We start from the raw sequence: 15,260 nt of genomic DNA on the forward strand, positions 1-15,260 counted from the left end.
AACATCGGATAACAGGCAAAAATGACACAATGAAACGTAAACTTGCACCTTTGACCCATCTAAATGGGTAAGCCCCAGAGGTTATCTCAGATCAAGTTGAAGGTCTCCAGCTTGTTTATTTTGCAATAGCATCTGTTGGAGATGAATCTATGTAGAGCGATGAAAACACCTTAGATGAGTTCAGCTCGACGATAAGGATCGACTGATAAACAGCGTGACCTTTCCGGTCAGACCATCATGACTTTGAGCTGAGGTCAAATTCATAAAATAGTCTTTAAACCCTCGCCGGTCGAGGGGGGGGGGGTGCCGCCCCCATAGGGGTTTTTCGCAATAGCTCCGAACACGCAGGCGATAGAGAGCTGACACTTGGCATACCAAACGCTGATTCAAGCTGAATCTTTTGAAACCAACTGCATTTTCGGGTCAGGTCAGGTCACTGACCTATGATGTCATAAGTGAACCTCTGCACGGTCTTCAGATGTCGCAACTTCGCAACGCCCTCACTGCCAAAGGAGCTTTCACAGGGAAATGAAACTTGCAAGATCTAGTATCCATTACGAGTCTAAAACTTGTATTTCTCAGATTTTTCCTTAAGGCCATATGAGGTCAGGTCATTTTCGTGACCTCACCATTAGGTATATGTAAGTCAATGGGGAAAAATGAAAACTGCTATTCTGGCAACGGGAACGATCTCCAACTATCTCAAGCGCAGGAAATCGTGATTTGATGCACTCCTTGCAAGGTTCAATGCATTGTAAAACCCGATTTATTGTATCATTTTGTTGCGATAAACCGGAATTTCAAAACATTTCAGGTTATTACATCATCTTATGATGCAATAAATTGAAATGTCAGGATTTAACGTGAAAGGTCGGGAAAAAAATTTACAGCGACATCTGAGAACGTTGTAATAAATCGGGTTTATTACCTCACGCGACTTGCACAGATTTTGAACAAAGTGGAAAGACGTCGCTGTTCTGATATGAAGAGCTACCATATTTGAAAATCACGATTTGAATATCCTGTTTATTTGAACATTTGCGCAGGGCATTTCCCTATATGGCCTCTTTCAGCTTAGGCCAAAGTGGCGCACAACCTGTTATGCAATGCAGCATGCATCTGCCATTTTGTATTTATATACACTGTGCCATTTTGCACCCATTTTGAAGTGAAGTTACTTCGATTACTTCGGAGGGTGTGGACGTGGAGTTGGTGTCAGTGTGGAGGTTATGTTGATGTTGCAGGTAAGTTTTAGGGTTTTCATTGTTGAATGTTGATTCAATCGCAATTCAACTTCGGAAAATATTAATAAATTTATGCAATATCCCCATGCAGACAGCCATCCTTTGCAAATTTACCCACCAAACTAAGCAACCAGATGCAATCAAATACCTACTGATTAAATGCTCCATAGAAACCAACTGAATTTAATATTTTAATTCAAACTAAGTAGGTATGCTAGTTAACAATTGAATGACTTTACCTTTGATGGTATTGGGCTGGGTCCAATGTTTTACATGATAATAATATCTGCATGATATGGGTACCTATTGGGTATTGATGTTTCGGGGCTTCGTAGGGGTAGTAGTAGAGCAGGCGTCACACTTCTTTTCGCAACCAAGGAGAGGCGCTGTAGGTACTAGGTTAGGTTGTAGATTTTAGGTGGTTTAGGTGGTAGATTCTAGGTTGTAGGTTGTAGGTAAGGTTAGGTTCAGTTTGGTTTGGTTTGGTTCGATAAGAAAGCAACTTTGGGTAGAGCGCCTTTCCTTGGTTGCAAAAAGAAGTGTGACGCCTGCTTTACGACTACCTTCGTAGATAACCTGCATGGTTAAAAAACTTAAACAATTTTGTTTTTACTGCCTGTAATCATTTTATTATTTACATTAAGTTGTATGGATAGGTTCTGAAATCATGCTTACAAAATGTCATTTGTATTTTCTTACCCCATCAAAGAAGATAAATGAAAATCTAGCAATGGCTCGGAATGCTCGGAATTGCCTTTAAGAAATCCACTTAGCTCTTGGACACTGCTGTTATTGCTATTTTGACATGTTTGGCCAATTTCTTAGTTGTGACTTATGCTACTGCACAAATTAATTGCTTACATTTTCTCCTTTACTAAATTAGCACATGGTCACTCCCTATATGCTTATAAATTTGGCATTGGTAGGGCAGACATAGCACGAGCTACCATATGTGATGCTGTAGATTGTAGGTTTTAGGTTGTAGGTTGTGGTTGTAGATTGGGTAATTTCTTCCAGTGATTGAAAGACTTTACTTTCGGCGAATTAAACTTTGTGATTGTTGTGGGCTGTGGCTGGGTAATGCTTGTTTTTGTTACATTACATTTATTTCTAACTCAGTGGACACTTAACTTTTGACTGGCATGCTATCGTTATGGGGTTTACCCATTGATTTCAGTTTCCCTGAAAAGTGAGTACAAAATTATATTTTTTTCTATGATGAGTACTGAGTACAAAAATCTTTGGTGTCTGGAGACACCAATCAGCGGCAACTTTTGCAACACTGGAACATAGGGTACACCAATGGTGGGCAGGTGGGTAAGTGCCCACCCACTTTTCGAGTGGGGGCCAACCATGTGTTTTGGCCCACCCACTTTTTACTCTAGGCCCTCGTCTCGATTTGAGAGGACGTCGTCACCTCCCATAATAAACAAACTTGGTAAAAATAAGTTCCACGAATCCCCACGCACGGACTCCAAGGGGCCGTGATGGATCCAAGGAGGCCCTCTATTCATACTTGACAGTCGAAGCGCCTGAGACTGATGGCCTGAGAGGCCCTAGTGGATCTGAGGAGGCCCCAATATCCACACTGGTCTGGGGAGGCCACTGACACCGGCGGTCTGGGAGGCCCCTTTATCCACACTAGTCGGAGGTCTGAGACTGGTGGTCTGGGAGGCCCCTCCCCTCCATCCACACTAGTCAGAATAGGCCCCTGACACTGGCGGTCTAGCCGAGGCCCCCTACCCTCACTAGTCAGAGGAGGCCCCTCTATCCTCAATAGTCAGAAGAGGCCCCTGAGACTGATGGTCTGGGAGGCCTATCCATCTACACTGTAGTCAGAGGAGGCCTCTGAGACTGATGACCTGAGAGGCCCTTATAATCACACCAGGCAGAAGAGGCCCATGAGACTGATGGACTGAGAGGCCCTTCTATTCATACTGGCCACAGGAGACCCCCCAAAACTTTCTGTCTGGGACTGGGAGGTCCCTCAATCCGGCACCAGTCTGAAGAGTCCCCTGAGACTGATGGCCTGGGAAGCCCTTATATTCACACTAGGCAGAGGAGGCCCCTGAGACTGATGGTATGAGAGGCCCTCATATCCACACCAGTCAGAAGAGGCCCCCGAGGCTGATGGCTGTGAGGCCCTTCTGTTCATATAACTGGCCACTGGAGGCCCCTGAAACCGGTGGTCTGGGAGGGCCCTCTATCCAAACTAGTCAGAAGAGGCCCCTGGGACCGATGGTCTGAGAGGCTCTTATATTCATACTGGCCACAAGAGGCCCCTAAGACTGATAGTCAGAGAGGTTCACTCCTAATGAATCTGAGGGGGCCTTCTATCCACATTTACACTTTTCTAGGGAGGCCCCCGAGACTGATGGTCTGAGAGGCCCTTTTATTTATACTGTCCACAGGAGCCCCCTGAGATTAATGGTCTGAGAGGCTCTTCTATTTATACTAACCAGAAGAGGCCCTAGGATTGATGGTCTAACAGGCCCTTCTATTTATACTAGCCAGAGGAGGCCCATGAGACTGATTTTCTGAGAGGCCCTTCTATTCAAACTAGGCAGATGAGGCCCCTGAGAATGATAGTCCGAAGAGCCAGGTGGCGGCAACTTGCCGTGGCCATATTTCGGCTCGGTAGAGCCCCACAGAGCACATGAGAGCACCTCAAGGGGTCCTAAGTAGACACGCTTATTCCCATAAGGGTGCCACGCCGGCTTCTGAAGGCTCCTTGTAGGCATCTAAGGGCCCTTTCCGGCCTCTAACGGCTCCACCCGCCTGTGATGGCTCCACACCAGTGTTTATGAGCGCCACACAGCGGCGCCTTTGAGGGTCATACTAGTGTCTCTTAGGGCCCTATATCGGTGGCTCTGGGGGCCCCACACCGGCGCCTCTGTGGGCCACCACACCTGTGCATCTCAAGGCTCTATAAGTACATATGAAGGACCCACACCGACACCTCTGAGGGCCCCACACCAGTATCTCGGAGCTCTGAAGGCCCTACACCGGTGACTCTGAGGACTCACCGGCTCCTGAGAGCACCATGTTGAATGTTGATGTCTAACGGCTCCACAAGGCCACTGAAGGCACCACACAAGCCAAGCTCTCACTGAGCTCTAATGTCCATGTACCGGCCTCTGAGGGATTTAAGCCAGCGCATTCATAGCTCCACACCAGCAATTGTAAGGGCTTCACACTGAAGTATCTGAGGGTTCCACACCGGTGTCTCTAAGGGCCACATACCGGCATCTCAGAGGGCCCCATACCGGCGTCTCCGAGGGTCCACATCTGGCGGGCACCCATCATCGACTGAAGGTCCCGACTCCGAGAGCCCCATCTGCGTCTGGGAGTAACATGCCGTCTTAAGAACCACAGCGGCTCCTCTGTCGAAAGATGGGCGTCTGCATGCCAAAGGGGAGCGGTTCTGAGACAGTAGGGCACCTACGTGCAATAGAAGGGCGCCTATGAAGCCCTTAGGTGTGCCTTAATGCGAAAGAGGGGTGCCTCTGAGGCCTACATATATGGGCGTCCACATGCAATAGAGGTCTGCACTGCAATGGATCGATGCCATGAGGGTGCATTCATAAGAAACAGGGGCGCCGGCATGGCAAAGAGAGGCGCCTTCAAGTGTCCATAAAAGAGAGACGCCTATGATAAGCGCACATTGTATGCGACAACGGGGCGACTGTGGGACATATAGGGATGTCTCTGATGACTATACATAGGGCGCTTATATGCCAAAGAGGGCGCCTATAAAGCTAATGGGGGCACCTGGGAAACGAGGAAGACATTTGTGTAAGGGTTTTCAGGGGTCATGCACCGTTCGCGGCATATAGATTCTAAAAAAAAAATCGGAGGGAGAATAAGTTTTAAAAATGGTGCGGACTTCCCGCACTGTTCGCTGAAGCGGTTACGCCCCTGGGTACATCTGCTCGATCTCAGAAGCTAGATTTGGAGGTCATACTTGAAAGCAGCCGGCAGGACGAGGCAAAAGTTGGAGGCCCCTGAAAATAGGAGGCCCCCTGGAAAAGGAGGCCCCTTGACAGGGTGGCCCACCCACTTTTCATGACGTTCCTACGCCCGTGTTCCCATCAAAAGGTTCGGACTAAATTTATTTTAAAAAATCAAATCAACATGACAAATAGTTGTTGGATTAACTATGCACGATGTACGTCAGACACGTACCCAGGATTTCGCCCACGAGGGGATCACCTGCTCTTGAAGGGGCCCGCGAGTCACCCGGGGGCCCGGGGTCAGCCCAGGCAGGGACGTATCCAGGACCTTTCGATGGGAGGGGGGCACGGTGGGTCCGGTCCCACTGGCAGACAGGCCTCTTTAAAACGGTCTGCCCTGAGAAAATGTTAAAAATTGGCACGTAAAAATACCATTTATGCCCAAGGAGTGTGCCTAATGTGCATGGTATTTTACGAGCAAACGAAGCAAGCGAGCTCCTCAGTCACCGGTGTGAAAGGCCGTCAGATGCGCTGGTGTTGAGTCCTCACAGCCGCCGTTGCGGGCCGCGGGGCCTTAGGGCTTAGAGACACTGGTGGGGCCATCATTGGCATGTGCGTGGCCCTGCACAGTGGCCTGAAAGTGGAAAGTGGCCTTTCATAGTTCATAGACTAAGACTGGCAAGGACACTCAGAGGCTGGTAAGAGGCCATCACTGGTACTGGCCCAGTCACTGGTACGTGGCCCTCAGAGACGCTGGTTTGGGGACTCTCAGAGCCGCCGATGTAGGCCCTTAACCCACGTTCGTGTAGGGGAGGGGTCGAACGGCCCCCTCGGTTTTTCGCGAATAACTCGCGTAAAAAGCGGCCGATCGCGACGAAACTTTCAGTACCCTCGGGTTATTCAATTTTACACCTACCCTAAAAATTTCATGACCCTGACCTAAATGACCTTTGACCTGTGACCTACTTTTCGAGCCCATGTTTGGCCGGAATCGCGGTTCGGCGTATGTCGGCTCGCATTAGCCGCGCGTTTCCAGTCTTTTCGTGGTTTCAGGCGTTCAAACATGTGATATGATGTTGCCCCCATGCATTAGGGTGGGTGTCAAGGTCACCTGAAGGTCTGGTCAGGTCATTGACCTTTGATGACCTCGGTTCACTTTTTCGAGTTTTACATGTTTCTAGGCTAGTTTTTGGAGCTGAATTCGAATTTAGCAACCATATGAACATTAACGAAGTAGTTTTGGTGCCTTCGTAACATGTTACGAAGCTGTCAGAGGCGGTTGACACCTACTGCGAAGACCCGGCAGGACCCCTACTGGTTGACCTGACCTGACCTGACCCGGCCCAGTTAAAATGCATGAGGACATCATCTGTGATCAAAATTAACATGATATTCGTGATCAACACCCCGAAAGCCCCCATATCAGCCACACTGCCACACTACGACGTTCTAACAGGTCCCGATTTTCCCGACTTCTGGGTCTTTGACCTGACCTGGAAGGTCAACCAATGAACTAGGACCTTAATATTGGGTGTCATCGGTTTCCTCTCGTCACGGGCAACACGCTCGTTTTTTTTTCTGCGAAACTCTAGCTCAATCATAGGCGAAACGGCAAGGGGGGGGCAACGGGCCCCCGCCCCCTTACCTATACGTTCGCGGCTGGAAAAACACCAATACGGGCGAGGGTTAATGTTACTACAATACGGCGAGGGTTACGGGCGATGCGCTGATGTGGGTCCCTTGGAGATGGCGTGAGGGGCCTCGCAGGTGCCGATGTGGTGGCTTTTAGAAACACTGGTGTGGGCCGTGGGGCTATCACAGACGGGTGTGGAGCCATTGCAGCTGATCCCTCATTGGCCGTTACTAGGGCCCTCAGAAGCCGGCAAGGTCTCTCAGAAACCGGCGCATTGGTCCTTTATGGAGATAAGTGTGGCTACATAGGAGCCCATCTGACTCATTGAGTGGTCTCCAGGCCTTGACACAATTCTATTCGACCGACCTCCTCGTACAGGAGATTCTTCTCCGTCTGACAGCCCTCGACCGAGAGGGAACATCAATCACTTTTTGCTGGATCCCTAGTCATGTTGGTGTTGCTGGCAATGAGCGGGCGGACGGATGTAAAAGTTTCAATGATACAAGCGGCAATATTTAGTGTATGCACCTCTCACACCTTGACTGCCAATAACACTTGTTTTCAGGTTGGCGTCAGTCTCCACTATCCAATCACAGATGGATACCAAACGAGGTGAGTTACAGTCACTGTCGAAGTATTCCTTGGTTTGCAGAATATTGGAATCCATAATCTAGGGGAAAGTGGTAGAATCTTTGGATGAAAACAGTGTGATAGGCAATATCCAGCATGAGTTAAATAAAGGCTGTTTATGTTTAACCTAGACTTTTTTGAAGCTGCGACAGATACCTACAAACACTTTTGGCAAAGAAAGCAGTTTGATGTAGGTAGCATACCTTGACCTCAATAATGCGTTTGATAAAGTACCACACATAAGGATAGTATTGCAATTGAAGCTGCAAGGCATGAAGGGGAATATACTAGACCCGGTTGACAGGACGCCAGCAGCGTATAGTGCTAAATGGGTGAAGGGCAAGGTGGGAAAAATGTTCTGATTGGGGTTCCTCAGAGCTGTATTAGGTCTCATGTTCAAAATTTATGTAAATACAATCGACGAAGGCATAGCTTAGTAGAGTGCTCAAATTTGCAGATGCTATTAACCTGCGCCGTGCTGGTGGTCTGAGTTTTTAATGTCATGCTGGGGGCTCAGCGGTCAAGGTGGGCGCATGACCGCCACTGAGGGACCCTCAGAGGTCATTGTAGGACCCTCAAAGACCGGTATGGGAGCTGTGCGAATAGCTGGCGTGTGTTTCTTGAGCCTCGTGATAATCGAATAAGGGCCAGGGCCCCATACCCCCATGGGGGCTCATCGGTTAGTTTGGGGGGGGGGCAATAAATGCTATGATGCCCATGATTTGCCTTGGGGGGGGGGGGGGCAGTGGCGCGGGAGCCGGGGGGGGGGGGCTAGGGGGTGCTGAGCCCCTCCAACTTTTCGGCTGGGAAGGGGGGCTCGTAAGGTATTTGAGCCCCTCCAACTGGAGGGATCGAAATCGGAAATATACCAACATAATTTCATAGATTCATACATAGGCGCGGGAACCGGGGGCAGTGGGGCAGCTAGCCCCCACAACTCTGGGGCCGTGGGGGCGGTGCCCCACAACTTTTCATAAGGTCAGGAACCGTTGGGGCAGCTTGTCCTCCCCAAATTAGGGGTTGTGGGTCACAAAGGAAGAAAGCATTTAAGTGAAAAATCCAATCACATTAAACGCATGACATTATCTTATAGTTAACTCCGTAACGTTGTCAGCATCGTGTGCTTCATTCAACTCAGTGTTGGCTGCCTAATTATTGGCCGGCCGCCTCTCTCTCTCTCTCTCTCTCTCTCTCTCTCTCTCTCTCTCTCTCTCTCTCTCTCTCTCTCTCTCTCTCTCTCTCTCTCTCTCTCTCCCCTCCCTCCCCTCCCCTCCCCTCCCTCCCCTATGTCCTATTCACCGATCCTCACTGCTCGCTCGGGCCGCGTAGAGTGAGGCTCTGCCGACTCGCTCTGACCGCCCGCCGGTGACGTCACGGCCCCTCCGGCAAGGTCAGGTCAGGCCACCGCTCGCTAGTGCCGGCCGGACTTGTCGGTCCGAAGCCATACTAGCTCCGGAACGCTACGGCAAAGACTGGTTAACCGGAATAGAGCCATATCGACCCAAACTCTTATTCCGACGGCGTTCCGTTTACACCGGCCCAAATCTGGCGTGCCGGAGTCGCTAGGGCAAAACGGACTTGAGCCAAACCAATTGCTGGCTGGGAAACTTCCTTTAGTATTTTATGTTAGCTAATAGCTATCAATATTTGACAGGGCGCATAGCTGGATCATATGGGAAGAGGATGCTGCTTGCTGCTCTCCACTCCCGTGGCAGACATAAAGGCGCGCAGCGTCACTCACGTAAAAATGGACGAGGTAAGACGTGACTATGGTGCCTACATTTGTGTTGTTACCAGTTACTCAGTCCACCCAAATCTACTTGTATCTATGCTAATCAACACATCATAATTCAATCGTTTTTCTGGTTTTTCTTTAGACATTGTTCTTTTTTTGGCTCACTACCTGATCCTACATTTTAAAATCACTCGCCGAATCACTGGTGATGGTTAAAAAATCAAGACAGCATTCATCCTCCTACCGCCATGCTTCCTTATGCGTTGCCATATCTTTTCTTTCCAGAAGTCCTCCCTTCATCTCCTGGGTCAGCCGGCCGCGTGGATGAAACCCCTCCTCACACCACTGAGTATCATGTATACCACAAATATCCTGGACTTGACTTGACTATGACGACTCATGAGCTGCGACCGGCTACCCATGCGATGGACGGAGCTCCGCCGCCCGTCCTGACCCCGGACGCTAGAAGGTGGGATGCTCATCATCTGCGTGAGACTTCTGAGACTGCGACCGGAGCCCCGCAGCCCGTCCCGACCTCTGACGCTGGAAGGTGGGATGCTCTTCATCTGCGTGAGACTTCTGAGACTGCGACCGGAGGCCCGCCGCCCGTCCCGACCCCGGACGCTAGAAGGTTGGATGCTCATCATCTGCGTGAGACTTCTGAGACTGCGGCCAGAGCCCCGCCGCCCGTCCCGACCTCTGACGCTAGAACGTGGGATGCTCATCTGCGTGAGACTTCTGAGACTGTGGCCAGAGCCCCACCGCCCGTCCCGACCTCTGACGCTGGAAGGTGGGATGCTCTTCATCTGCGTGAGACTTCTGAGACTGCGACCGGAGCCCCGCCGCCCGTCCCGACCCCGGACGCTAGAAGATGGGATGCTCTTCATCTGCGTGAGACTTCTGAGACTGCGACCGGAGCCCCGCCGCCCGTCCCGACCCCGGACGCTAGAAGATGGGATGCTCTTCATCTGCGTGAGACTTCTGAGACTGCGACCGGAGCCCCGCCGCCCGTCCCGACCCCGGACGCTGGAAGGTGGGATGCTCTTCATCTGCGTGAGACTTCTGAGACTGCGACCGGAGGCCCGCCGCCCGTCCCGACCCCGGACGCTGGAAGATGGGATGCTCTTCATCTGCGTGAGACTTCTGAGACTGCGACCGGAGGCCCGCCGCCCGTCCCGACCCCGGACGCTAGAAAGTTGGATGCTCATCATCTGCGTGAGACTTCTGAGACTGCGACCGGAGGCCCGCCGCCCGTCCCGACCCCGGACGCTGGAAGGTGGGATGCTCTTCATCTGCGTGAGACTTCTGAGACTGCGACCGGAGCCCCGCCGCCCGTCCCGACCCCGGACGCTGGAAGGTGGGATGCTCTTCATCTGCGTGAGACTTCTGAGACTGCGACCGGAGGCCCGCCGCCCGTCCCGACCCCGGACGCTGGAAGGTTGGATGCTCATCATCTGCGTGAGACTTCTGAGACTGCGGCCAGAGCCCCGCCGCCCGTCCCGACCTCTGACGCTAGAACGTGGGATGCTCATCTGCGTGAGACTTCTGAGACTGCGACCGGAGCCCCGCCGCCCGTCCCGACCCCGGACGCTGGAAGGTGGGATGCTCTTCATCTGCGTGAGACTTCTGAGACTGCGACCGGAGGCCCGCCGCCCGTCCCGACCCCGGACGCTAGAAGGTGGGATGCTCTTCATCTGCGTGAGACTTCTGAGACTGCGACCGGAGCCCCGCCGCCCGTCCCGACCTCTGACGCTGGAAGGTGGGATGCTCTTCATCTGCGTGAGACTTCTGAGACTGCGACCGGAGCCCCGCCGCCCGTCCCGACCCCGGACGCTGGAAGGTGGGATGCTCTTCATCTGCGTGAGACTTCTGAGACTGCGACCGGAGGCCCGCCGCCCGTCCCGACCCCGGACGCTAGAAGGTGGGATGCTCTTCATCTGCGTGAGACTTCTGAGACTGCGACCGGAGCCCCGCCGCCCGTCCCGACCCCGGACGCTGGAAGGTGGGATGCTCTCATCTGCGTGAGACTTCTGAGACTGCGGCCAGAGCCCCGCCGCCCGTCCCGACCCCGGTCGCTGGAAGGTGGGATGCTCTTCATCTGCGTGAGACTTCTGAGACTTGCGACCGGAAGCCCCGCCGCCCGTCCCGACCCCGGACGCTGGAAGGTGGGATGCTCTTCATCTGCGTGAGACTTCTGAGACTGCGACCGGAGCCCCGCCGCCCGTCCCGACCTCTGACGCTAGAACGATGGGATGCTCATCTCTGCGTGAGACTTCTGAGACTGTGGCCAGAGCCCCGCCGCCCGTCCCGACCTCTGACGCTGGAAGGTGGGATGCTCTTCATCTGCGTAAGACTTCTGAGACTGCGACCGGAGGCCCGCCGCCCGTCCCGACCCCTGACGCTGGAAGATGGGATGCTCATCATCTGCGTGAGACTTCTGAGACTGCGACCGAGGCCCGCCGCCCGTCCCGACCCCGGACGCTGGAAGGTGGGATGCTCATCATCTGCGTGAGACTTCTGAGACTGCGGCCAGAGCCCCGCCGCCCGTCCCGACCTCTGACGCTGGAAGGTGGGATGCTCTTCATCTGCGTGAGACTTCTGAGACTGCGACCGGAGGCCCGCCGCCCGTCCCGACCCCGGACGCTGGAAGGTGGGATGTTCTTCATCTGCGTGAGACTTCTGAGACTGCGACCGGAGGCCCGCCGCCCGTCCCGACCCCGGACGCTAGAAGGTGGGATGCTCTTCATCTGCGTGAGACTTCTGAGACTGCGACCGGAGCCCCGCCGCCCGTCCCGACCCCGGACGCTGGAAGGTGGGATGCTCTTTATCTGCGTGAGACTTCTGAGACTGCGACCGGAGGCCCGCCGCCCGTCCCGACCGCGGACGCTAGAAGGTGGGGTGCTCATCATCTGCGTGAGACTTCTGAGACTGCGGCCAGAGCCCCGCCGCCCGTCCCGACCTCTGAAGCGGGAAGGCGGGCTGATGCCCGTCATCTGCGTGCGACTTCCGAGACTGCGGCTGGAGGCCTGCCGCCCGTCCCGACCCCGGACGCTAGAAGATGGGATGCTCTTCATCTGTGTACAACTACTGGGGCGACGGTTGGAGCCCCGTCTCGTGTTTCCCCACCTACCTCTGAGACGGGAGTTTGTGGGTCAGTAAAAACCTCTTATTCAACAGCACTGCCAACTGAACTGATCGACATGACGCCGTTCTCTGCAAGCGAGTACGACCTTATGTCACCCACCTGCTCTACTTCGAGGGCTTCAGTCCAGGATGCAGGGGACCATGGCACATGGACTTTTCCTGAGCACTTGATGTGCAATCAAACAGAGATCACGGCTCCCGAGAACCACCATTTGGAGGAGAACGAATACGGAGAACAGGGAGCTGAGTCTGATGTCAGCGACGGTGTTGAGGTGGCTCCGCCCCAGCACAGTTCTCAGTCGCGTACATCTCAGTCGGCGAGGAACGGCGCATCGTGCGGCGAAGTGCGGAAAAAAAATGTTTGCATATATTGCAAGCAAAAGAGAAATCTGATATGGCGCCATATCAAGACGGTCCACCGTGACGAGAAGGAAGTCAAGGATATACAGGAGTGTGATTCTGAGCAGGAACGAAAAATGAAAATCACCGTGATGATCAACAAAGGCAACATGGAGCACAACAAACTCGTCCTACAAAGGGGTGAAGGTGACATGATCTTGGGAAGGAAGTCGGACCAGGCGTCCGTGGACGACTACGTGCCATGTCCTTACTGCTATCTTTTTGTGGTTAAAACCAACATGATGCAGCACATAAAACATCACTGTGTGGCTCGCAAAACAGAATGCCCAGACATTCCCACGGTGCTGGCAGAGAGCCGGACGCTCCTGAGTGACGGCCAAGAAGAAAATACTGGGTATCACAAGGACATATTGTCTCGTATGCACGACGATGCAGTTACGAAGACCATAAAGAACGATGAACTCCTGAAGAAGTGGGGTGCCAACTTGCACGCGAAACTTGGAAGGTCGGGTTTTGCGCAGATAAGCCAGCGCCTAAGGATGATGGGCGAAGTTGTCCAAGCAGCCGGAAAGAGCATGCAAGAGCTGATCAATGGCGAAGGATTTGATACGGTTGTAAGTGCCACCAAATCCGTCTGTGGGTTTGAGCAGGACAAGCTAAACGCCCACACGGGGCTGCCCACATACAAAACTCCTTCAAAGGCCATGCGGATTGGAGGCGAACTACGACAGCTGGCTGCTCTCAAGAAGGGCATTGCGCTGATCAAGAAAGAAGAAAGCGAAGTGAAAGATGCTGAGGCGTTCTTGTATCACGTGGACCAATTCTGGAATGTGAAGATCAGCAGCGTAGCGCTGAAGAACCGCGAGTCGAACAAGTATGACAAGAAAGACATGCTGCCCTTTACCAGCGATTTGAAGCTTTTCACCGAAAAAATGAAGGAACGAGTGAAAGAAATGACAGAAAAGGGAATACATGGCATGACAGACTATGCAAGGCTGAGCAAAGCGGTTCTCGCCCGTTTGCTAGTATTCAACAAACGCCGTCCTAAGGAGCTTAGCAGCATCCTGCTGCAATCATGGATCAACCGAGAGATGTACAAACAAGAGACGGTAGAAGAAGTGAACAAGTCAATGGGTGAAACAGAAAAGAAGTTGTTCAACGAGCTCGACGTCGTCATGTCCCGCGGCAAGTGCGGGAACAAGGTCCCCACCCTGATACCGAGCGACTGCGCGGCTCCGCTGCAGCTACTGGTAGACAACCGGGAGACGTACATTGACAAGGATAACAAGTATCTGTTCGCAAACCCTCTGGCGAGGACTACAGGACACTACAACGCAGGCGTGGTGCTTAAAGAGCAGTTGTCGGACATGGCACTAAACAGGGCAGATCTCTTCCATGCAACAAAACTACGGAAATATTGTGCTACAACGTCCCAGATTCTAGAGATGGGTGAATTCGATATGGAGGTGCTCACCCGGCACATGGGACATGACAAAGACGTGCATCGTGGGTACTACAGACTGTCAGACGCTACTCACGAACTGACGCGTGCCTCCATCCTGATGATGAAGCTGGACGAAGGATGCCTCTCAAAATATAGCGGACGGAGCCTGGAGGAGATGCTCACTGAAGGTAACTAATCGTTTGTACATGTGCTAATCGTAACATCACCATTCGTCTGTCATTTTAGCAGACATTTCATGCAGTTAAAGCATTAATTTGCAATGTAGTGTTAAAGAGGCAATGCAATAACACCATGAAGAGAATCGTACAGAGCGAAGGCAATGTAAGACCGTTAAAGTTCACTGGTACTACTAGGTTATATGCAGACCCATGGTGCTGTACTTCAGATTAAGGACGAGCGCGGATAGCCAAAGCAGTCCGGGTACCACCGTAGCACATATGTTCCGTTCAGCGTTTTTTTTTCAGAAATGCTTGCCCATTATGGCAGGCACTTATTTTGCATCACACATATTCTTAAATCTGACAGAGACGGTTTTTCAGAGGACTTCGACGAGCCAGGCTCTGAAAATGAGGGCGGTCCGGCTGATGATCGCCAAGAGGACGATGAAGGAGGTGAGGCGCATTCACTACATCTATAGTGTGTTCCATGTCAAGCTTGCGGCTGAAGTGCTCTGTTGAAGGCAGTGCGTGATTTCTGTGCATACATCTTACATTCTAAGACTCAAATTATTGAATGGAGTAGCGCGCTCAGCGAATTGCCTGGAACTGCCAAGGGGACTCCGACCGCAAGCTTGATATGGAACAGACTATAGTCCGGCCTGAAGTTTTATAGTGGGAGGGCAATTGCATAGGTGAGTTCATATGCATTTATTGAAGCACTGCGATCGATGCAGGATAATAAGCGTATCGCTCAATAACTGCATTGTCCATGCGAGAATGCCTTTACTCACGTCCGTCTGAGGAGGGAGGGAATCCGACCCATGGGCGATTTTTTTTTTTTGCAATAGCAGCTCGATGGCGGCGTGAAGCGCCGCCCGCCACCCAACCTCGTCTACCCTCGGCCTCGTTTGCAATTTTGCTAAATCTGTTACATATGA

The 15,260-nt window shown here is 52.3% G+C and overlaps 1 protein-coding gene across 4 annotated transcripts; it reads left to right on the plus strand.

Annotated features, from left to right (window-relative positions):
- The first annotated feature begins 959 nt into the window (after positions 1-959).
- Positions 960-15,059, plus strand: LOC122372676. 4 transcript variants are annotated; one of them, XR_006254905.1, is made up of 4 exons: positions 1,071-1,244; positions 7,396-7,442; positions 9,115-9,216; positions 14,704-15,059. XR_006254905.1 is itself a non-coding variant. In XM_043350188.1 (2 exons), exons 1-2 carry the CDS (start codon positions 12,396-12,398, stop codon positions 14,799-14,801), a joined length of 2,034 nt encoding a protein of 677 aa, XP_043206123.1. In that variant the 5' UTR covers positions 12,051-12,395; the 3' UTR covers positions 14,802-15,059. The 4 variants fall into 4 exon arrangements, 1 of the variants encoding a protein (XP_043206123.1); XR_006254907.1 differs by lacking the exon at positions 9,115-9,216 and having other exon boundaries at positions 960-1,244; XR_006254906.1 differs by lacking the exon at positions 7,396-7,442 and having other exon boundaries at positions 994-1,244.
- Positions 15,060-15,260: the final 201 nt, after the last annotated feature.

Source organism: Amphibalanus amphitrite, unplaced genomic scaffold (assembly GCF_019059575.1).
Source record: "Amphibalanus amphitrite isolate SeventyFive unplaced genomic scaffold, NRLGWU_Aamphi_draft 001385F_arrow, whole genome shotgun sequence".
Taxonomy (NCBI): Eukaryota; Metazoa; Arthropoda; class Thecostraca; order Balanomorpha; family Balanidae; genus Amphibalanus; species Amphibalanus amphitrite.